At 42.2% G+C, this 23,749-nt stretch overlaps 1 protein-coding gene across 5 annotated transcripts in view; it reads left to right on the top strand.

Annotated features, from left to right (window-relative positions):
• LOC129868405 (dual specificity tyrosine-phosphorylation-regulated kinase 1A-like) overlaps window positions 1-21,707 on the top strand; it is a 45,593-nt gene extending 23,886 nt beyond the window's left edge. For 2 of the 5 annotated variants that reach the window (XM_055942364.1, XM_055942366.1), the window contains exons 2-11: window positions 6,882-7,078; window positions 9,397-9,516; window positions 9,835-10,023; window positions 11,198-11,345; window positions 13,767-14,053; window positions 16,206-16,352; window positions 16,716-16,856; window positions 16,964-17,267; window positions 17,572-17,696; window positions 17,934-21,707. In XM_055942364.1, coding sequence (XP_055798339.1) covers window positions 6,959-7,078; window positions 9,397-9,516; window positions 9,835-10,023; window positions 11,198-11,345; window positions 13,767-14,053; window positions 16,206-16,352; window positions 16,716-16,856; window positions 16,964-17,267; window positions 17,572-17,696; window positions 17,934-18,524 — 2,172 coding nt within the window. In that variant the 5' untranslated portion in view covers window positions 6,882-6,958 and the 3' untranslated portion in view covers window positions 18,525-21,707. Of the gene's footprint in view, window positions 1-1,639; window positions 7,079-9,396; window positions 9,517-9,834; window positions 10,024-11,197; window positions 11,346-13,766; window positions 14,054-16,205; window positions 16,353-16,715; window positions 16,857-16,963; window positions 17,268-17,571; window positions 17,697-17,933 lie in introns of those variants that run through there. The other 3 variants (XM_055942363.1, XM_055942362.1, XM_055942365.1) reach the window with 3 other exon arrangements.
• The last annotated feature ends 2,042 nt before the right edge of the window (window positions 21,708-23,749 follow it).

Here is a 23,749-nt window from a genome sequence, read left to right as displayed (position 1 = left end):
TATACTATGTGTGAATGATTTTAGTAGACAGCACCAATATTATTTTGGAGAACGTGCCAAACCACAGAATTCTCCTAAACGTAACCTGTGAATAAATGACTGAATTGGTTAAATATTTTTAGGTGCCTTTTGATCATATAAAAAAAAGTATTGCTGTGATTTGTGTGTAATGTATTTCTGTTTCAACTCAAGATTGTTTATAGCTATGGTCCTTAGTCAGTGGCGGCCATGATTTTAAAATGTTGCTAAATGCATATAGGGGGACCACTGTGAATATTGAATTGTTAGCAAGTTGTCCATCTTCTATGGGATATATTTATTTTCCTTTTGGCTAGCCTAATTAGTTATTGAAGACTAATCACTTAATGAAGACTAATCACTTAAGTGTTTTTAGATGTTAAAGAGATTTGTTAAAAAAATCAATAGATCTTAAAAACCTCTTGCCGCTCAGATCCCTTTAGCGGGATCATTTTTGTCTACATCCGGTGAATTGCAGAGCGCCAAATTCAAATTAAATTACTAAAAATATTTAATTTTCATGAAATCACAAGTGCAATACAACAAAACACAGGTTAACTTGTTGTTAATCCAGCCGGCGTGTCAGATTTCAAAAAGGCTTTACGGTGAAAGCAAACCATGCAATTATGTGAGGACAGCTCTCAGCAGACAAAACATTGCAAACAGCTAGCAGCAAAGTAGATTGGTCACGAAAGTCAGAAAAGCAATAAAATGAATCACTCACCGTTGATGATCTTCGTATGTTTGCACTCACGAGACTCCCAGTTACACAATAAATGTTTGTTTTGTTCGATAAAGATTCTCTTTATATCCAAAAACCTCCATTTGGTTGGCGCATTTTGTTCAGTAATCCACAGGCTCGTGCGGTCACGACGGGCAGAAAAGAATTCCAAATAGTATCCGGAAAGTTTGTAGAAACATGTCAAACATTTTTTATAATCAATCCTCAGGTTGTTTTTACAATAAATAATCGATAATATTTCAACCGGACGGTAGCCTTTTCAATAGAAGAGAGAAAGAAAAGGTCTTGCTCCCGGCGCTCGCACATGCACAAATCTGAGGACATCTGGCTATCCACTGACGCAATGTGATCATTCTCGCTAATTTTTCAGAATAAAAGCCTGAAACTATGTCTAATGACTGTTCACACCTTGTGGAGGCCATCGGGAAAGGAATCCGGTTGATATCCCTTTAAATAGAGGATTGCAATGGAATAGAGTAGTTTCAGAAAAACAGCACTTCCTGGATGGATTTTCCTCAGGCTTTTGCCTGCCATATCAGTTCTGTTATACTCACAGACATTATTTTGACAGTTTTGGAAACTTTAGAGTGTTTTCTATCCTAATCTGCCAATTATATGCATATTCTAGCTTCTGGGCCTGAGAAATAGGCAGTTTACTTTGGGCACGTTTTTCATCCAAACATCAAAATACTGCCCCCTAGCCTAAAGAGGTTTTAAACTAACAGCCAAATCATTCGTTTAATTATTATTTAAAAAATTAACCCTTATTTTACCAAATAAGTTGACTAAAAAGACATTGTCATTTACATCAACGACCTGGGGAATAGTTACAGGGGAGAGGAGGGGGGGGGGGGGGGATGATTTGAGCCAATTGTATGCTGGGGGTGATTAGGTGACTGTGATGGTATGAGGGCCCAGCATTCATCTGGCATACCATATTGTGCCAGCCCCTCCAAGTATTGTGGACCCTCAATCTTGGTTGGCTTCTGGAATAAATGGTAAAACATTTCACTATTTAATATTTACATTTTTCAAAATCACTCGCAGGCTGTTGTTGATTGATCAAACAAATTTTATGTGCATATTCAGCAGTTAGTCAAAATGAGTTTGGATTACTGAAGTTCGTGATTACCTTGTGCTGTTTAGGCTATGTAATATCTATAATTTTTCGAGAGATTCCACTGGAAGTTTTGTAGGTATTACAGCATTTTCGTCTATTGTGCCTGTCCATGGCACACACAAAGTTAAATATTTTTGGGATATTACAAGGATGGAGCTGTGATAAGGATTTTAACCTTATCATGACCATCTGTGCATATTAGTAGGCATGCATTCTCTTGAATACAAAAATGCTAACAATTAGCATAGATGATAGCTGTCTGTTTTTGTAAAAAATGCCACTCTATTGCTTTCGAACTATCAATGCGAAAAGTAAGGTCTTGAACTCAACAATATTTTGTTACTAAATGGCCAATATCGTTATTGTCCAAAAATTTGAATATACTGTTATTCAAAATTTAGGCTCCCCCTAATATGGTCATTGATTGAAGAGTACAATTATAGAATTTGTGTGGTTGGGGTAATTTGATGCAATGTTCACGCCAAGAATTATTCTGTTGGAATAGCTTCTTGATTCAGTGAGGTGTAGTCACTAGTCAGAAAGCATATACTTGATAAAAGCATAACTGTTAAATCTGCTTTTTAAAACGTTGCTTCAGTCTATAATTTTGAGTTTTTTTGCAGTGCTTTAATTTCCTTCACTACAGCAATGGGGAAACTAAATAGTAATTGCAGCAGCAGGGATTAGAAAAATATAATCCAGAGTGATGCGTTGAAAGATTACCCAGGGATTTAAGGGAATATAGCATTGTGTTCGCTTGTCTCGCTCTCTCGACTATGCTGCCAGAGCAGTATTTGGGAGTGAGTTGTGTGTGCGATGACGCAGTGGTTTCTCAGTGTGAGGTGGGGGAATGGTAGGGAGGCAGGCCTGACTTTGGCTGATGCTCCCATCATGATGCTGCGTCACTAGCCAGCAGACGACCCAGACTGAGAGGGTACACTCAATGAGAGGCTCTACAGCCCCCCATCCCTCGTCTTTTGATTTCACCAAGCATGATCAAAGATACCTCCACCCCTTCAGTTACCCTGACAAAAAAAATGAGCTTCATGCACAGACCTCTCTACATGTGCCTAATAATGTTTTATTTTGCGGTGTAACTTACTGCTGATCATTCCATTTAATTTTACTGGCAAATCTCGCCAGCTAATTGAGAGACCATCCGGAATGTTATCGAGAGCAACCGTGTGACAAAAGCATGACTCTGTGGGCTGTGTCCTGTGGGTTTGTACTTTTTGGGATGAAACCTGATCTGAGGGTGAGCAGACTCCGAGTCGCGCTGCGCTGTAGGACACTTTAGACGCTGACAGGTGCTGCTGCTTTTTTGTGATCTGATTTCAACTGTGGAAAAGCAACTGTGGAAAAGGACAAAGAACGTCACAGTTCATCTTTACAAAGCAACCAGGGGCCATTGATTGTGATTTGTAGTTTGTGTGGTGTCTGGGTATGTTAGGATTTCATTTCAAAAGCTATATTGGATTATAAAACGGGTTGTTTGCATCCTGGGTGCTAATTGGTTGATAGCGGGGAGTTATAGCACCACAATCCCCACATTTTCCAGTAAATGCCTGTTAACAGTTCTATTAGATTGATCAATGTCCCACAGCCCAGCCAGTCATTTTCCTATGCTACTAGGCTAGCATTTGGTTTGCCTAAACCGGGGCCAACCAAATCTCGCCTAGGGCCCAACCAAATCTCGACTAGGGCCCCTAATGCCTAATGAGCTTCCCTGATATTTTCCTAAACTGTCCAATACCCTGCTGATGCATTTCAGTGACTTACTGCTGCATATACAAATTGTTACACCTTTCCAATATTCAAGTAATTTAAAACAACATATTAAAGTTATTATCCTTATGATTGTAGTCCTAAAAACTGTAAATGAGTTACCTCTGGTTCGTTCAGCAATTCATATAGGGAAAATGTAATGGGGAAAGAATAGGGTTTTGGTATAAACGCCGAAAATAAGGTCTGAGGTTAACACAGGCTTATTAGATCTTATATGTTCTATGAGATGTCAGTCAATTAACATGACCCTTTATAAATTATGAAGCCTTTCATGTGCTTAGATTTAAAAAAATATATATATATATATATTACATAAATGCTGTAAATGTTACATTAGCGGATGAAGATGATCTCATAGAACAAAACTTAAGATCTCCTAAGCCTGTGTTTACCAGACCTACACAGACCTTATTTTCTGCATTTATGCCCACAAAAAGACTCCATTACTATTGCTCTCTATAAAATGTGGTTTTAGGTGTGAAGTTATATGGCTACAATTTGATTGTTTTAAGTGTGATTTTATGACTGCTTACTAAAAAAGCTATCGCTTACCTTTTCAAATTTCTAAATAAATACTCTATTTGTTTGGCCCGCGGCCCCAAACTCCGATTATATCTTGGCCCACCAAGCCCAAAAGTGCATATGAACGTGACGAGACGGACAGCGTCTCTGAGTCAAGCAAATTCATTTATCAAGATCATTATCATGTGTATATATCCAAAGAAATGGCAGTATAAATAAAGGTAAAACAGATGAAAGTGCACAGTTTGCTGTCATTTTAGCTGCTTGATGTGATTGTGTTCACTTTAGTTGGCTTGCTAGCAAAGGATAAGTATACTATATATACAAAAGAATGTGGACACCCCTTCAAATTTGTGGATTCGGCTATATTAGCCACACCGTGGCACCGTCATAGGATGCCACCTTTCCAACAAGTCAGTTTGTCAAATTTCTGCCCTTCTAGAGCTGCCTCGGTCAACTGTAAGTGCTGTTATTGTGAAGTGAATATGTCTAGGAGCAACAACGGCTCAGCCGCAAAGTGGTAGGCCACACAAGCTCACGGAATGATACCCCTGAATTGCCTGGCGCGTAAAATTGTCTGTCCTCGGTTGCAACACTCACTACCGAGTTCCAAACTGCCTCTGGAAGCAAAGTCAGCCCAAGAGCTGTTCGTTGTGAGCTTCATGAAATGGGTTTCCATTGATGAACAACCACACAGAAGCATAAGATCACCACGCGCAATGCCAAGCATCGGCTGGAGTGACGTAAAGCTCAACGCCATTGGACTCTGGAGCAGTGGAATCGTTTTCTCCCTGGAGTGATGAATCACGCTTCACCATCTGGCAGTCCGATGGACCAATCTGGGTTTGGTGGATACCAGGAGAACGCTACTTGCCCCAATGCATAGTGCCAACTGTAAAGTTTAGTGGAGGAGGAATAATGGTCTGGGGTTGTTTTTCATGCTTCGGGCTAGCCCCGTAGTTCCAGTGAAGGGAAATCAACGCTACAATGACATTGAAATCAATGACATTCTACACAATTCTGTGCTTCCAAAGTTGTGGTAACAGTTTGGGGAAGGCCCTGTTTCCGCATGACAATGCCCCCATGCACAAAGCGAGGTCCATACAGAAATGGTTTGTTGATATCGGTGTGGAATAACTTGACTGGCCTTCACAGAGCCCTGACCTAAACTACATCAAACACCTTTGGGATGAATTGTATCGCCGACTGCGATCCAGGCCTAATCGCCCAACATCAGTGCCTGACCTCACTAATGCTCTTGTGTCTGAATGGAAGCAAGTCCCTGCAGCAATGAGCCAACATCTAGTGGAAAGCCTTCCGAGAGGAGTGGAGGCTGTTATAGCAGCGAAGGGAGGACCAACTCTATTAATGCCCATGATTTTGGAATGAGTTGTTCGACAAGCAGGTGTCTACATACTTTTGGTCATGTTGTGTAGCTAGCCTGCATAGCTACATGCCAATGATTTTAGCATAGCAACCATTGCATATAGAATGAACGACCAGCCCGTTTTGATAGCAACCTCAGAACCTCAGAACTAAAAACTGTTTTTTGCCCTTCCTATATATATATATGGTGGTAGGATACAATTCATTTACTCAATATAATAACATTTGTAATATGTTGGCAACCGTTTTTTAGAAGCAATAAGGCCCTCAAACAGCCCATAGTTATTCACACAATAATTCCTGGGTTCTCATTCGTCATTGCTTAACTATTGCTGAGCACACCACATTAGAATATTTCCTGGAATATGGTTTCCTTCATAGGTCTCATAGGCCATGAGTCCAGCCGAGGGTCATGGTACCGTAGAAGGCCCAAAATTTGTCATCATTCATTCAAAGTTCATTGACATTTTTAAATGCAATGGTTAGCTAGCTATTTGGGACTGAATTTGTACTTTTTCCCCCTGGAGCACTTTTCTTCTGCTTTTCTTTAATCAGCTTCTGTAGTTGAGTTACGTTAAGGCCTACTGTATGTCATAGTGCTAAAGAAGTGTTTGTTATAAACAAGTCTATTTTAATCATTTGGGGAAAATCTAACATTAATTATACTGCACATTTCTGTGAGAATATGATGGTGGAGAGAAGGCTGTTTGAGGGATTAAATAACTTTTCCAACCGATTTTCATAGCCCATATCTCAGTTTATTGCACGGCATGCTTTCCTTTGACATCGTTGTGCTTTTATTCTGCCCAATTAATAATGTTGAAGCTATTGCTTTGGGTCTTTTGTAATAGTTTTCCTAATCAATTATTAACTTCAAATCTGGCGCCATGCTTTTTTAGTTCTGGCCATCATGCAGGGATGTGATGAAATATTCTAGTAGTGTACAGGCATCAAATCTCCCTGCCATGGTCCTTTTTGTAGCTTTTTTCCCTTGTCGGAAAGGTCGTTGGTGCTTGTTTTTGTGTATACGTTTTGGGTCATGTGTAGGATGCAGTCTTCCAAAATTGCTACAGCTAAATGGGAGGTGATTGATGGAAATGGAATAATCACTGATGCAATCATTATTTTAAGACTTGCTCTGATATACAAACGCAGTGATTTATTCAAACCACAATTACATAATTTAAGTTGTATCATTTATGGAAAGGAACACAGTAGCAAGGGTTCACACTGAGAACTGAGAATGGGGCCTTGTGACAACCTATTGAATGTGTGTTGATCAGAAGCTAACATGTCCCTCTCTTTCAGGAGAAGAGACTTCAGCATGCAAACCTTCATCTGTCCAGCTTGCTCCCTTGTTTTTGTTCCACGCTTCTGGGCTTCTGATGGCTGCTCCCATTCCCCATTCGCACCAGCAGTACAGTGAGCAGCACCAACAGACTATTGACCCGTCTGTGCCGGCTCTGCCCCACAGCGAGCAGGCGCAGCAGTCTATTACCAGCCAGGTACGCTAGGTACACCATATACAGTACCATATACACACACCATAGACAGTATACTCATACATACATTGATATAAATACACACACAAAACCTTACGCATACACCAAAACACACTCGCACACAAAGTGGTGCTAACCCCAAGCCCTGCGGCCTGTGGCTTCCTTTACACAACACTGCTTGCTGTCCGCCTTTCCTAGTAAAAGGCACTTAATATATCCTGACCCGCCGTGAACACGGGTTATTCTTACTGTACAGGCAACATTACGGCCTGCGTGTCCAGGGTAATAAACAGGGTGATTTCTCACTTGTTTTTATTACTGACGACAGTCATGGCTATTACCAAAATAATCTGCAGGGTGCTGTCAAACACGCCCATGACTTCAGTGGCTGCTGCCCATGTGTGTTATTCTGATATCAGGCCCTCATCAAATTCTCCTTTATTTAAGCAGAGAGTCAGTGCCGTAATACCTGACAATATAAAACAATACACGCAAAGAAAGGAAGAAATATAGAAATATTAGAACGAGCAATGTCCGAGTATGGAATATAAATGTATATGAACACAGAGTGTACAAAACATGAAGAACACCTGCTCTTTCCATGACCTAGACTGACTAGGTGAATCCAGGTGAAAGTTTTGATCCATTATTGTCACTTCAATCAGTGTAGATGAAGGGGAGGAGACATGTTAAAGATGGATTTGTAAGCCTTGAGACAAGACATGGACTGTATGTGTGCCATTTAGAGGATGAATGGGCAAGACAATAGATGTGTGCCTTTTGAGCAGGGTATGGTGGTAGGTGCCAGGTGCACAGGTTTGTGTCAAGAACTGCAACACTGCTGGGTTTTTCACGCTCTACAGTTTCCCATGTGTTCCTAATGTTTGGTATACTCAGTGTTCGTAATGTTTGGTAAACTTGGTGTACGTGATGGTGTGTATAGACATTATGTACCGTATATGAATAGAAAAGGTGTGTACAGCAGTAGTTGTATAGGATGAGACTTGACTAGAATACAGTATATACACTGAGTGTACATAACATTAGGGACATGCATCTGCAGAAGTTCGTGAGGGTCTTAGCCAATAATACTTTTTTTCAGCCTCCTGAGGTTGTAGAGGCTCTGTTGTGCCTTCTTCACCACACTGTCTGTGTGGCTGGACCATTTTAGGATGTCAGTGATGCCGAGGAACTTGAAGCTTTTCTCCCTCTCCACTGCCGTCTCGTTGATGTGGATGGGGGCGTTTCTTCTGAAGTCCACGATTAGCTCCTTCGTTTTGTTGACGGAGATTTTATTTTCCTGGCACCACTTCGCCAGGGCCCTCACCTCCAACCTGTAGCCTGTTTCGTTGTTGGTAATCAGTCCTACCACTGTTGATTGAGTTGGAGACGTGCGTGGCCACAAAGTCATGGGAGTGCAGGAGGGGGCTGAGCAGGCACCCATGTGGGGCCCCCCGTGTTGAGGATCAGTGTAGCGCAAGTGTTGTAGCTTAACTTCACCACCAGGGGTCGGCCCGTCAGGAAGTCCAGGATCCAGTTGCAAAGGGCGGGGTTCAGACCCAAGTTTATTGATGAGCTTGGCAGGCACTATGGTGTTGAAGGCTGAGCAGCATTCTTACATAGGTATTCCTCTTGTCCAGACGGGATAGGGCAGTGTGTAGTGCAATGGAGATTGCGTAATCTGTGGATCTGTTAGGACGTTATGCAAATTGTAGTGGGTCTAGGGTGTCTGGTAAGGTAGAGGTGATATGATCCTTAACTAGCCTCTCAAAGCACTTCATGATGACAGAAGTGAGTGCTACAGGGCACATTTTTTCCCTTCTCTTTAACGGAAGGCCGTGCCTTTTTCTAAACTACCTCATCAACATTATTTTTGAAAGATAGCTTTTTGTCAATCCAGATGGCCAGATATTTACAAGTGGCGATACAACAATAAGGGCACCATCCAAAGTACGTATGAATCAGATACATTTTTACCTGATTTGGAAAAATAACCTATACTTGGTTTTACCTGCATTAAGTACCAATTTCAGTTCAAGAAAGGCTTTCTGCAGGGAAATACAGAGCCTGGTCAGCTGTGGGGGTAATGGCATACACCACAGTGTCATCTGCATACAAGTGGATAAAACAATTTATAAACCAGTTTTGTTAATGTAAAAAGTAAAAAGAACCAAACTAATAATCAATCCCTGTGGGACACTGTTCTGTCCTTTTAAATAATGTCATGCATAGCAACATTTGCCACATAAACAACAGATGCAGGTGAGTGTGTGTTTCTGAAACGGTGATGTTCTCTGTGTTTGGTGCCTCTGTGTTTTAAGGTGACCCCTGATGTTGTCATGTTACAGAGGCGCATGCCCCAGTGCTTTCGCGACCCGTCCTCATCTCCCCTAAGGAAGCTCTCTATTGACCTGATCAAAACCTACAAATGCATCAACGAGGTAAGTTCCACCACACACTACACCTGTACCTGGAACTCTGGTCGCTCAAGGCCAGGGCTCGCACACACATACACGGAAGGATTGATCACTACTCAAATTCAAATTTGTGTAAATAACACATCTGTTAAGCCTGAATAAGATAAAATCAGGCCTGCACTGATCACTTGAAGATTTGAATCGAACAGGGACAACATCCCATGCAATCTCAGCTTGTACTGCATAGTGGTGGTTAGGGCCTTCCTTTTAGCAACCACCTCCCAGGCTCCGTGTGCCACCTACCTGATGGGTAATTTAGTAACAACACCATTTTGTTGGCAGGTATACTATGCAAAAAAGAAGCGGAGACACCAACAGGGCCAGGGCGACGACTCCAGTCACAAGAAAGAGAGGAAGGTCTTCAACGACGGCTATGATGACGACAACTACGACTACATCGTCAAAAACGGGGAGAAATGGATGGACCGCTACGAGATCGACTCCTTGATAGGCAAAGGCTCGTTTGGACAAGTGAGTCACATGACATACATGTATTGTCAACCACCAGGGGAGCAGTTACCTTTTTGCAGAAGCTCATCTGGTATTGTTTCAACCACCACCAGGCCTTTAAAGGGCTAGACATGGTCCATGAGATTGACCTGACATGTATGTTTTCAAAAATGATACATGAGCATTTAACCAGAGGCTCACACATTGTGGCGGAATCGATGATAGGGCTGTGAACATCTTGGAATTTGAGGTTACGGTAATTGGCCAGGCCAATGTACACAGTCACCGACATAACCGTTCTGGGGATTAGGTCACAATTCTGTTTGTACACTTATTTACATGGACATGCTTCTTAATGAAACCTATTTGAAGCAAGCCATTATACTTATTTATTATCACGCCATTTTTATTATTATTATTCAGGTTATTACTTATACATATTAATAAAATAAAACATGTAAGTGCCAGGTTAAAAAGGATCTGTCACATGTTCATGTTGACACATTAATGGAGTCAAAATAAATATGTATGCCTACCTTGTTCTTGTCTGTTGGCTTTTCTGCGTATAAAAACAATTAAATACAGATCCTATATTGACGCACAAAACCATTCAAACAAAGTCCGATGGGTTTTCTCCCACTTTCCCCAAAATACTCACATACTGCCACAAACCCTGCTACTGCGGTCATTCGATGGCATTGGCATATGTTCTTCAAAGAGAGGAAGCCGTAATGAGAAGTAATGTAGCCTAAGCTACTGACAATAGGCCTTTTACAAGCATTTGATTCTTATTAAAGAGATGTAGTCCAGACAGGCTACTTTAGAAAACTTTCTGCATGAACATATACATATAGAGAATCAGCGTACTCACTCTCCAAGTAAAAGTGCGGGCGCGCAAGTGTGTGTGCGTGCGCACGCGCACAAGAGTGTGTGTGCGCGCGCCTGGAAGAGTGAGTGCTCGTGTTTGTGTGCGCATGCGGCAGAGTGTGTGCGTGCGGAAGAGTGTGCGAGCGCAGAAGTGTGTGCAGCGCGCAGGAGAGCAGAGAGCGAGTGAGTAGAGAGCCCACGCAGTAGTGTGTGTGTGTGACTGAAGAGGCTGTAATAAATCAGAGCCCCATCCCCCCTGTTTAGTGCATGTGTTGCTGCCTGGCTCATTGTTTTTACATGGTTTGTGTTTGGCCTTGCCTCTCTCCAGGTTGTAAAGGCATATGACCGTGCAGAGCAGGAGTGGGTGGCAATTAAGATCATCAAGAACAAGAAGGCTTTTCTTAATCAAGCCCAGATTGAAGTGCGGCTCCTCGAGCTCATGAACAAACATGACACGGAGATGAAGTACTACATAGGTATAGCCAGATTATCCTTTTTCCCTATACACGTCTCTCACTCACTCAATCACTCACTCATATATATATATAAACACTACCGTTCAAAAGTTTGGGGTCACTTAGAAATGTCCTTGTTTTTGAAAGAAAATATTATTTTTTTGTCCATTTAAAATAACATCAAATTGATCAGATATACATTGTTAATTTTGTAAATGACTATTGTAGCTGGAAACGGCAGATTGTACGCCTATGTAGATATTCCATAAACAGAGGCCCATTATCAGCAACCGTCACTCCTGTTTTCCAATGGCACGTTGTTAGCTAATCCAAGTTGATCATTTTAAAAGGCTAATTGATCATTAGAAAACCCTTATGTAATTATGTTAGCACAGCTGAAAACTGTTGTTCTGGTTAAAGAAGCAATAAAACTGGCTTTCTTTAGACTAGTTGAGTATCTGGAACATCAGCATTTGTGGGTTAAATTACAGGCTCAAAATGGCCAGAAACAAAGCACTTTCTTCTGAAACTCGTCAGTCTATTCTTGTTCTGTTTAATGAAGCCTATTTCATGCGAGAAATTGCCAAGAGTTTTCTACCTGGTTTTCTAATGATCAATTAGCCTTTTAAAATGATAAACTTGGATTAGCTAACACATCGTGCCATTGGAACACAGGAGTGATGGTTGCTGATAATAGGCCTCTGTACGCCTATGTATTTTGTTATTGACATACATACAGTGGGGCAAAAAAGTATTTAGTCAGCCACCAATTGTGCAAGTTCTCCCACTTAAAAAGATGAGAGAGGCCTGTAATTCATCATAGGTACACTTCAACTATGACAGACAAAATGAGGGGGGAAAAATTCAGAAAATCACATTGTAGGATTTTTAATGAATTTATTTGCAAATTATGGTGGAAAATAAGTATTTGGTCACCTACAAACAAGCAAGATTTCTGGCTCTCACAGACCTGTAAATTCTTCTTTAAGAGGCTCCTTTGTCCTCCACTCGTTACCTGTATTAATGGCACCTGTTTGAACTTGTTATCAGTATAAAATACACCTGTCCACAACCTCAAACAGTCACACTCCAAACTCCACTATGGCTAAGACCAAAGAGCTGTCAAAGGACACCAGAAACAAAATTGTAGACCTGCACCAGGCTGGGAAGACTGAATCTGCAATTCAGTCAATTCAGTCCAAGCAGCTTGGTTTGAAGAAATCAACTGTGGGAGCAATTATTAGGAAATGGAAGACATACAAGACCACTGATAATCTCCCTCGTTCTGGGGCTGCACGCAAGATCTCACCCCGTGGGGTCAAAATGATCACGAGAACGGTGAGCAAAAATCCCAGAACCACACGGGGGGACCTAGTGAATGACCTGCAGAGAGCTGGGACCAAAGTAACAAAGCCTACCATCAGCAAGGGCATTGAAGATGAAACGTGGCTGGGTCTTTCAGCATGACAATGATCCCAAACACACCGCCCGGGCAACGAAGGAGTGGCTTCGTAAGAAGCATTTCAAGGTCCTGGAGTGGCCTAGCCCGTCTCCAGATCTCAACCCCATAGAAAATCTTTGGAGGGAGTTGAAAGTCCGTGTTGCCCAGCAACAGCCCCAAAACATCACTGCTCTAGAGGAGATCTGCATGGAGGAATGGGCCAAAATACCAGCAACAGTGTGTGAAAACCTTGTGAAGACTTACAGAAAACGTTTGACCTCTGTCATTGCCAACAAAGGGTATGTAACAAAGTATTGAGATAAACTTTTGTTATTGACCAAATATTTATTTTCCACCATAATTTGCAAATAAATTCATAAAAAATCCTACAATGTGATTTTCTGGATTTTTTTTTCTCATTTTGTCTGTCATAGTTGAAGTGTACCTATGATGAAAATTACAGGCCTCTCTCATCTTCTTAAGTGGGAGAACTTGCACAATTGGTGGCTGACTAAATACTTTTTTGCCCCACTGTGCATACATACATACATACATACATACATGCATTTGACCTCTGTTCAACTTTGTGATGGAGTCTTTACTATAGTAATACCAGAAAGACCCCAAAACATCTTGATGGAAGTGTGCCATCTACCTGCTAGCTACACAGGACCGCCCCGATGTGTCTAAGTTGGTAGAGCATGGCTTGCAGTGCCAGGGTTCTGGGTTCGATTCCCACGGGGGACCAGTACGAAAAAAGTATTAAAATGTGTAAGTCGCTCTGGATAAGCGTCTGCTAAATGACTAATATGTAAATGTTTTGGAGAACCTCAATTGAAAAGGCTTTTTACTCCAGGATGAGGCTTAATCTGTCCAGGAAACCAGTCCATTAACATGCGCAAGTCAATAACGAGTATCCAATATGTTAACATCACTAGTGTATCAACCTATCTCGAAACAAATGCTCATTAGTCTTTTTTTGTCCCCTCCTCTCTCTCCAGTTCACCTTAAGCGCCACTTCATGTTCCGGAGCCACCTGTGCTTGGTGTTTGAGATGCTCTCCTACAACCTGTACGACCTGCTGCGGAACACCAACTTCCGTGGCGTCTCACTCAACCTCACACGCAAGTTTGCCCAGCAAATGTGCACAGCGCTGTTGTTCCTGGCCACGCCCGAGCTCAGCATCATTCACTGTGACCTGAAGCCCGAGAACATCCTGTTGTGCAACCCCAAGAGGAGCGCCATCAAGATCGTGGACTTTGGCAGCTCCTGCCAGCTGGGACAAAGGGTAGGGCTGGGAATTGCCAGGGATCTCACGATATTTAGGTGCCGATACGATATATATTGCATTTCTCATTATTCTATAGGTATTGCGATTTGATGTTCCAAAAGTATTCAGACCGCTTCACTTTTTCTACATTTTGTTACGTTATAGCCTTATTCTAAAATGGATTAAATCATTTTTTACACAATACCCCATAATGACAAAGCAGAAACAGTTTTTTAGAAATGTTTATACTTTTATAAAAAAATAAGCTGATATCACATTTACTAAAGTATTCAAACCCTTTACTCAGTACTTTTAAGCACCTTTGGCAGCGAATTACATTCTCGAGTCTTCTTGAGTATGACACTACATGCTTGGCACACCTGTATTTGGGGAGTTTCTCCCATTCGTCTCTGCAGATCCTTTCAAGCTCTGTCAGGTTGGATGGGTAGCGTCGCTGCACAGCTATTTACAGGCCTCTCCAGAGATGTTCAATCGGGTTCAAGTCCAGGCTCTGGTTGGGCCACTCAAGGTCATTGAGACTTGTTCCGAAGCCACTCTTGCGTTGTCTTGGCTGTGTGCTTAGTGTCGTTGTCCTGTTGGAAGGTAAACCTTCGCCCCAGTCTGAGGTCCTGAGTGTCTGGAGCAGATTTTCATCAAGGATCTCTCTACTTTGCTCCGTTCATCTTTCCCTCGATCCTAACTAGTCTCCATGCCCCTGAACAACATCCCCACAGCCTGATGCTACCACTACCATGCTTCACCATAGGGATGGTGCCAGGGTTCCTCCAGACGTGATGCTTGGCATTCAGGCTAAAGAGTTTAATCTTGGTTTCATCAGACCAAAGAATCTTGTTTCTCATGGTCAGAGTCCTTTCGGTGCCTTTTTGCAAACTCCAATCGGGTTGTCATGTGCATTTTACTGAGGAGTGGCTTCTGTCTGGCCACCTTACTATAAAGGCCTGATTGGTGGAGTGCTACAGAGATGCTTGTCTTTTTGGAAGGTTCTCCCATCTTCACAGAGGAACTCTGGAGTTCTGTCAGAGTGACCATCAGGTTTTTGGTCACCTCCCTGACCAATCCCCTTCTCCCCCGATTGCTCAGTTTGTCCGGGCTGTCAGCTATAGGAAGAGTCTTGGTGGTTCCAAACTTCTTTCATTTTAGAATGATGGAGGCCACTGTGTTCTTGGGGACCTTCAATGCTGCAGTAATGCTTTTGGTACCTTTTCCCAGATCTGTGCCTGGACACAATTCTTCCTCGGAGCTCTACGGACAATGCCTTTGACCTCATGGCTTCGTTTTGCTCTGACATGCACTGTCAACTGTGGGACCTTTTATATAGACAGGTGTGTGCCTTTCCAAATCATGTCCAGTCAATTGAATTACTACAGGTCAACTCCAATCAAGTTGTAGATACATCTCAAGGATGATCAATGGAAACGGGGTGCACCTGAGCTCAATTTCGAGTCTCATAGCAAAGGGTCTGAATACTTATGTAAATAAGGTATTTCTGTCATTGTGGGGTATTGTGTGTAGATTGATGTGGATTTTTTTTATTTAATACATTTTAGAACAAGGCTGTAACGTAACAGAATGTGGAAAAAATCAAGGGGTCTAAGTACTTTCCGAAGGCACTGTATGTTTGCGGGAGAGAGACGAGGGAGAGCATGAGAATTTTTTTTTTATTATCAGACATCAGTTAAATAAAATCTCACTATTTAAAAAGATGGTTTATAAGCTATAGGATGAAAAATACTGGAGTTTTTGATAGGTAGCGAAAGCTACTGGGCAAAAAAATTGTTGGGTACTTGTACTCAAAGTATCGATTATAATTGTGATTTGTAACTGTATCGATTCACCCCCCATCACTGGCTAGGTGAATGAGGATGTGACGCTGATGTTGTTTTTCCTGGAGGTTAATATGGTCCATTTTATGCTACATAAGTCTTACACCAAAACTGAGAATCTGATATTTTTATGACCCACTATGGATTCTCTATTTAATTGAATGATTTATTATTGGATAGATGGATTGGTAGAGTATGATGTGGAAAGATACGAAACAAACGTTTTTCATTCAGTTTTTTGTGAAAAGGGTTGCACATTACATGGCTAGAAAAGGATAACAAAAATGCCATGTCCTAATAGCCATGACCCCTTTCTCTCCCCTCAGATCTACCAGTACATCCAGAGTCGCTTCTACCGCTCCCCAGAGGTGCTGCTGGGCATGCCTTATGACCTGGCCATCGACATGTGGTCCCTGGGCTGCATTCTGGTGGAGATGCACACCGGAGAGCCCCTCTTCAGTGGGGCCAATGAGGTAGGACTCATGGAATGAAAAGATGTAGTCTTTATTTAGGATGATATAAGTTGTCAGATAATGCTTACCTGTGATGCTTCAACAGAAAGATTTTCAGTTTTTGTCTTCATCAAGATGAGTGTAGGGAGTGAGAACTTAATAAAGACCAACAGAGGGAGCTGTGGTGCTTTGAACGTTTCACTAGGAGACAGGACTCCACTTTTCACCTAGTTTAGTTGTTGTATTGTTGATAAATGTAATCTAAGACCTTCACATGCCTCTTAAACTCAGTCCTTTTTCCTATACTGAGGTGCAGGCAATTTAATACGCAGTTAGTGCCAAATAGGGTAAGACATTCTTAATTGTGGTCTTCTGATTTTTCAGATTGATCAAATTAACAAAATAGTGGAAGTTCTGGGTGTCCCTCCCAATTACATATTGGACCAGGCGCCCAAGGCCAGGAAGTTATTTGAGAAGATATCGGACAGCACGTGGGGTGTAAAGAAGACCAAAGATGGCAAAAGGGTGAGTTCAACAAATCACTCTGTCAATTATGTTGCTGTGATGTCATAAATGTCTTTTGCAATAGTGAGTGTATATATCCTCAAAGTCTCTGTTCTGTGTGTGCGCAGTATAAGCCGCCGGGCATGCGGAAGCTGCACAGCATCCTGGGTGTGGAGGCGGGAGGTCCTGGGGGGCGGCGGGCGGGCGAGTCTGGCCACGCTGTCGCTGACTACTTGAAGTTCAAGGACCTGATCCTTCGGATGCTGGACTACGACCCCAAGAGCCGCATCCAGCCCTACTACGCCCTGCAGCACAGCTTCTTCAAGAAGACTGCGGATGAGGGGACCAACACGAGCAGCAGCGTGTCCACCAGCCCCGCGCTGGAGCAATCCCAGTCCTCGGGAACCACCTCCAGCACCTCCTCCAGCTCAGGTAGGGAGAGCAACGCAGCCGCAAAGCTGCATGGAGAACTGGTTGTTCACTTTGAAGCATTAGCGTGACCTTAGACCTTAGATGTCTCTCAGTCTAATCCTGGGGAACCCCTGGGGTGTTCACTTTGTTTGCTCTAGCCCCGCACACTGTGGGGTTCCCAAGGAATACATTTACAGTTATTAACTATTAACTAACAGCTCAGGTACCTACGGTAGTACAGTGCCTTAAGGGAGATTGGAACTGTCTCAAATGTTCAACATAAATTTAATGTCAACCGATTTCTGTTTGGGTTTCTGCTCTGCAGGAGGGTCGACTGGCACGAGCACCAGTGGGCGGGCGCGCTCGGACCCAACACATCAGCACCGGCACAGCGGAGGTAACTTCAGTGCTGCCGTGCAGGCCATGGACTGCGAAAATCTCTGCCCACAGGCAAGTCTCACACACACACTATTGCTCCTGGCCAAGTGACCCCCACTAGATTGTCACTTAGTCTATAACCCAGGTTGACAACCTTTACCTCAACTCCCATTTGAGCTGGATGAGCCCTCTCATAGGCACAGCTTGGGGAAGTATTGGGTTTTATAAACATAGGTGTCGCTCTTCAGACAGAGTTGAATAACCTGTTATCAGTCATTTGAGTAACTGACTGTTGCTGTTGTGTGTTAGGCGAGGCAGCCGTTCCCTCCTCCAGTTGGCTGGGCTGGTGGCAAAGGGGCGCAGACAGTGACAGTGGAGACCCACCCCGTCCAGGAAACCACCTTTCACGTGCCTCCCCAGGCGCCCAAGGCCATCCACCCCTTGGCCCCCGGCAACAGCTCCTCCGCCCACCAGCACCATCACCACGGACACCATCACTTACACCATCACCCCCACCACCCCCATGCACAGCAGGGCCTGCCTGCGCAGCCCCGCCTCTACCACTCCCCTATCAACAGTGCCTCCACAGAGAACTCGGTGGAGGTGGTGCACGGCCACCTGTCTATGACCTCCCTGTCTTCCTCCTCCTCCTCCACATCTTCCTCCTCCACCGGGGCCCAGGGGAACAAGGCTTACCAGCTGCGCCCGCTCCCCACCAACGCAGCCTTGGACTTTGGCCAGAACGGCAGAATGGGACTGGGTGCCTTCTCCAACCCCAGACAAGAGACTGGGATGGCGGGCCACCCCACCTACCCCATGGGCATGAGACAAGGCGTAGACAGGGAGGAGTCGCCCATGGTAGGAGTCTGTGCGCAGCAGAGTTCTGTCGCCAGTTCGTGACAACTGAGAATGTTTGTTTTTTTGAAGGTGGTGGGTTTTTATTTCAACAAAAAATGTGCATAAAGAATCAAAAAGCTGCTTTAAACTGGAGGGGAAGCTTATCACTGACCCTCTACCACAGTGCAGAGCCCACCATCTCTCCAACTCCTCCCCATGCCACCCTTGGGTTTCTCTCTTCACTTTGGTTTCAAATTAGATTTTTCGCTCCACCATTTTCAGTGTTCACAGGGAATTAGATTTTTTACTACAAACGATCTTGCATAACATACTTCACAACAGTACTGAAACATCCATTCATTTCACATACAACTCTCACTCGACTCTGCATGGTTTGCATTATTCCTTGTTATTGTCAGCCGAGAGCTTAGAAGTCTGTGGGTAGAAAATGATGGAGACATTATTTGTTGACGGCTATTTAGTAAAGAAATTGTTAAAGCACCATAACATTTCCAGCAACTCCTATCCACACATTTGCACTTTTTTCCATATTCGGCAAGAATAATTTTCTCTTTGGATTTATGTTCTCATTTTAATTGTTCTGTTCTGTTGTGCAATTCCACCTGTGAGCTGTGAGACCTGAAGTGTATACTACAAAGCAGGATCAATGAGTTAGCTAACTTTTATAAACAACCAGGTTACTGTCATTAGACCATTTCCATTTCAAGCTTATGTATTTTTTAAATAAGTTATTTCAGAATATTTAGGCAAGTTGGCTGGCTAACTGATCCTGCTTTGTAGTATACCTGTCTATAGAGTGGCGGAGGATTGAAGCATTATGCAGGAGTTTCCATCTCGCTGGGTTTGTCTGTGTCACGCTTTCTTTGAGAGGGATGTGGATGTGCTGCGCTGGGGGCCAGCCATGTACAGCTGTGCAGCAGAGTGCTATGCTGGGAGGCCCCAGGCCAGTAAAGGTGGGCCCTCGTAGCCCTCCTCTGGACTGGTAAAAAGGCCACACTGAAGAGATGTACTTAGGAGCAGTGGCCAGGGCCGAACCACCCCAAACCTACAGTACAGATGTCCGGGCAGTGTCCGTTTTTTTAGATAACTCTTTGGCCTTATGTTTTTTTTGGACTCTGAAATTAAGGGTGGGGGGTGGGTAAAGAAGCTGTACATTATTGTTTAAATGAGAAAATAGCTTTCCTCTATTTTTGAAGTTTGGATAAAAAAAACATAATTCTTAACAAAGGAAAAAGTTGAAAAAAATGTGTTTTGAGAATGGTAATTTGAGGCCTTTAACTAAAACGTGTGGCTTGCGAGGTCCAGTGATTGCCGGGCCTTGTTAGTTCACAGAAGTATTTTTGTTGCAAGATGGATGGAATTAGCTATGACTGTGTCCCTTCCAACTTTTTACTTGTTTTTCTTTGTTTCTTCAGCATGTGGTTCCTCCAACAGAGCTTCTGCAAAAATGTCTTCTGTTCATCTTCAAAATGAAAACATGCTGAATTTTATGTGACTGCTTTTTTTGCCTCACAATTATGCTGTGAATTTTACAAGAATTTATTTTCCCTTTTTGATAATTTATTGTACCAAAGCTGTTTTATAGCACATAGATGTCTGTAACCAATAATGTAGCAGTTCTGCACTTTGACACAAGGTGTATCAAGACCTTTTTTAAATGTCAGTAAAAATGGCTGTATCTATTGCTTTAGCAAAACCTTAACTGTTGTTGAACTCAGTACATTTACTGTTAGCTGTATCTTCAACAGAATTGGTTGTAAGGTTTTTTTCTCTCTAAAAAGACAACAATAACTATCAAAAACAAATCTCTCATTGGTAGAACTTTTTTCTGTTCTCAAGGACTTGAGGGACAATAGATGCCAACGCTGGTTGCTACTCTGCGGGTTCCGGAGTATCAGTATGGTGGCTGTTAGTTGAGGCAAGTCCTCGTATTCATGAGTTGAAAGTGAGAGGGGAAAGATGTGAACAGTGCATTAATCCTTCAATTTGTGACCAGATATTCAGAGGCTGTTTCAAACGTGCCTGTCTGGATAAAGCTACCTTGACTACTTTCGGCAGTCTTCATGGCAGTGGCTAAAATGGTGCCCCTTTTCCCCCCTCAATTTAGAAGCAAACTGTTTTGACCTAGCTAGCAGAGAGGCACTGTACACATCCACATTTTTGCTGGGATACTGCTCTAAACTAGCTAAAATCCATGTTTGACTGAAGCTCTCACCATGGAGGTTGAATCCAAAAGGAAACTAGTAGGGACGAATGGTGTGAGAGGTGAGCCCTGCCTGCTGGAGTGTCATACTCCAGTCTCATCGTGTGATGCCTGAGGATACGGGAGAACTGGCCTAAGTTTTGTACCCGTTGCAAAAATTTAAGGGGGCGGCAACAGCTAGAGGAAAGGTGTCTATGACATCACAGGCTTCAGGTGTTTACTTTTCAACCCCATTTTAATAGCTGAAATAGAATTTATTATGTATATTTGTATTTTTTTATTAAAGGAAGTTTAGAACTCACTACTTTTTTCCTAATGGTATTTTGAGTACATTTAAGTCAATGTGGAGACCATGCAGTGGAAGTTCTGTGATATTAGTCAGTGGGTAACCGTGCTTCCAGGCCAAAGTAGTTGACAATGCCAGTACAAATGCAAAACTTTTAGGGTTTAAATTAACCGGAGAGTAGATATTCATACCTTAAATATTATAGACAGGGTATAGTGTGTGGATGTGTCTACAAACCTGAATGACAGCTGTGTTTTAATATATAAATACATAAGCAATTATGTACATATATTACAGGAACAATTTTTAGGTGCATTAAAATTGGCATAAGCTTCCACCGTGGGGCCATTTGCAGTCGGGCTACTGATAGGTGTGTGTGAAAGTGAAAGCCACGATCGTCAACAAACATTCAACTTTTACTCCCAAGTGTTCAATATCATTTCTGCTCTGCTCCCTATTTCATTGGAATACAGGCTTTTTATTGCCACCCTTGCCTTCCTGTCCCCCAGTCGTCTGGTTTTGAGTCATTGACAACAGTTTGGTTACAGGACATCTGACGTGCATTGTAAAGATTAAACGGCATGGGAAAAGAAATACCTGTGTCCACAGATTGTAAGATCTAGTCAATACTTGCTCTGTATATGAGAATGTTCCCAAAAAATTTTTTAAATGGACAAGCCCTTTGTATTATATTCAAGCGATCTTATGTATGATATTAAAAAAAAAAGTGAATCAACTTGTACTGAGTCTATTTGTTTCCTTTTTCCCTGCCACTTTCTTTGGTTCTCAGATGGGTAACGACTGGAATTTAATCACAGTAGACATGTCTAGAATGCCAACCCAAGTATTTTAACAAGTCTAGTTCCCATCATGGCAATGTTATGCTTCAGTAAGGATAATGAAAAGCACAATCTTCACAATACTTAACCTTTTTACACAATGGCATTGAATGTGTTAACCCTCCTCACTTGGTCCTTTTATTATGAAAGGATTTCTATCATTCTTAAAATGTCCAAATAGGTCCGTTCCTTTACTCTCATGGAATTTGGCAATAGATCAGTTAATTTACTCTCATTGAATTTCAGGAATGTTTCTCATTTTGGAGTCAAAATGGCACTGAAGAACCAAGTAAAACCGAATGTTCAGGCGCTGGAGAAAGTGAGCCTAAAAGACTTTGGTCCTTACCGCTTTGCAATGATTTGAATACTTACTTGGTGTGACATGCCAGGTAACACTTGTGAGATACCTGGTGAAATCAACATCTGAAACATTTTGCAGTTGCTGTTTTCTTGATGTTTGATATACTGTAAGAGGCATCCTTTTTTTTTTGACACCAGAGACCATGTATTTTGTGTAGTGGCTGAGGTGTTGGACTGATTGGTAAACAGCGGGATTGTATTGGTGTTAGAAGTACAGAATACTTGTTAGGAACTTTGCCATTCCTCCTTAGACCTCACTTCTCAACTAGTCAAGTGTAACCCCTCCTCAACCTTCATCCTTCCACTAGTCGAGTATCAAACCTGCACTAGTCAAGCTTCACCCCTGCATTGTTCAGGTATCACCCCTCTGACTCACCTGTGCATCAGTTCTCACTCTTGCATTAAAGCACATTTTTAAATCGCAATGAGCTTTTCTATTGACCAGCTAGTTTATGATTTAATTTATTTCAACAATACAATATCTTAGGGACATTATTGCACGTGTAATAGAACAACATTATGTACTGAAATACATTTTACTGCGATGCTTCCCAGCTCTGCTTTGTCAAAGAAACGAAGTGGCACTGGTTTCCCTACTGGGTGTTCCATCTTTAACTTGCTAGCTAGCTGTGTTCTTTTATTGACAGGCTAGCTAACACCCAAACTACATAGATGGGGTAGGTCTAGTTACAAAGTAGGATCAATGAGTTATAGACAATTAATTTGCTTTCATTTTGGAATGGGCATGGTTTGCTTTATTGCTTAAACCAACCAATGTTATTTAGCTATGATGATGTATCAGAATTCTAAGAATGTAATAGGGTGTCCAAGATCTGGGAAGTGGATTGGTTGAGTTAACTTGCCGCCAGTGGAGTGCCAATGTATGACATTCATATTAGCTAGCAACATTTTCATTGAAATTAATTTAATCATAGATAATTATGAAGAAGATAATTTCTAGCTACATTTTCCCAAACGTATAACTCCACATTTTTTTGTTTTCGGCTAATGGAAAAGTTCATCAATGTGAAAAAAAAGTGCAGGGTGAGAATACAAAATGAGGCTTGACTAGAGCAAGGATGATTACTGACCAATGCAGGGGTGAGGGTTGACTAGTGCAGGGTGGATTCTTGACTAGGGGTGAGTTGAGGAGAAGGGGTGATGCTTGACTTGTGCAGGATTAAGATGTGATTAAGTGAGGGGTGAGGTCTGAGGAGGAGGAATGACGAAGTTCCTGTGAGGCCATCGAAGCGCCCAGGTGTTAGCAACTTGAGATAGTGAAGTGTGGGAAGGAAAGGGGTTGTGTATACAGTGTAAATATTGGGACATTTGTAATTCATCCTTCTCAAACCAACGATATGTATTAACCCTAGATGGTTTTGAAGCCATCCGTAGCAATTTTGGCACTCCATTGTTAAAAAGATTTTGAAGGCATTTGGAAATTAATGTCTACATTAGTTTTTGACAAGTGTATTATATTAGACACGTTAATACTTTTAAATTATATTAAGTGAACAGAACATGAACATTTTAACTATAATAAAATATAGTTTTTAGAGAGTACTAATCTGGCCAACCA

Source organism: Salvelinus fontinalis, chromosome 13 (assembly GCF_029448725.1).
Source record: "Salvelinus fontinalis isolate EN_2023a chromosome 13, ASM2944872v1, whole genome shotgun sequence".
NCBI classification, from domain to species: Eukaryota; Metazoa; Chordata; class Actinopteri; order Salmoniformes; family Salmonidae; genus Salvelinus; species Salvelinus fontinalis.
The sequence above is the reverse complement of the archived record's forward strand: the minus strand, read 5'-3'. Positions and strand labels throughout refer to the sequence as shown.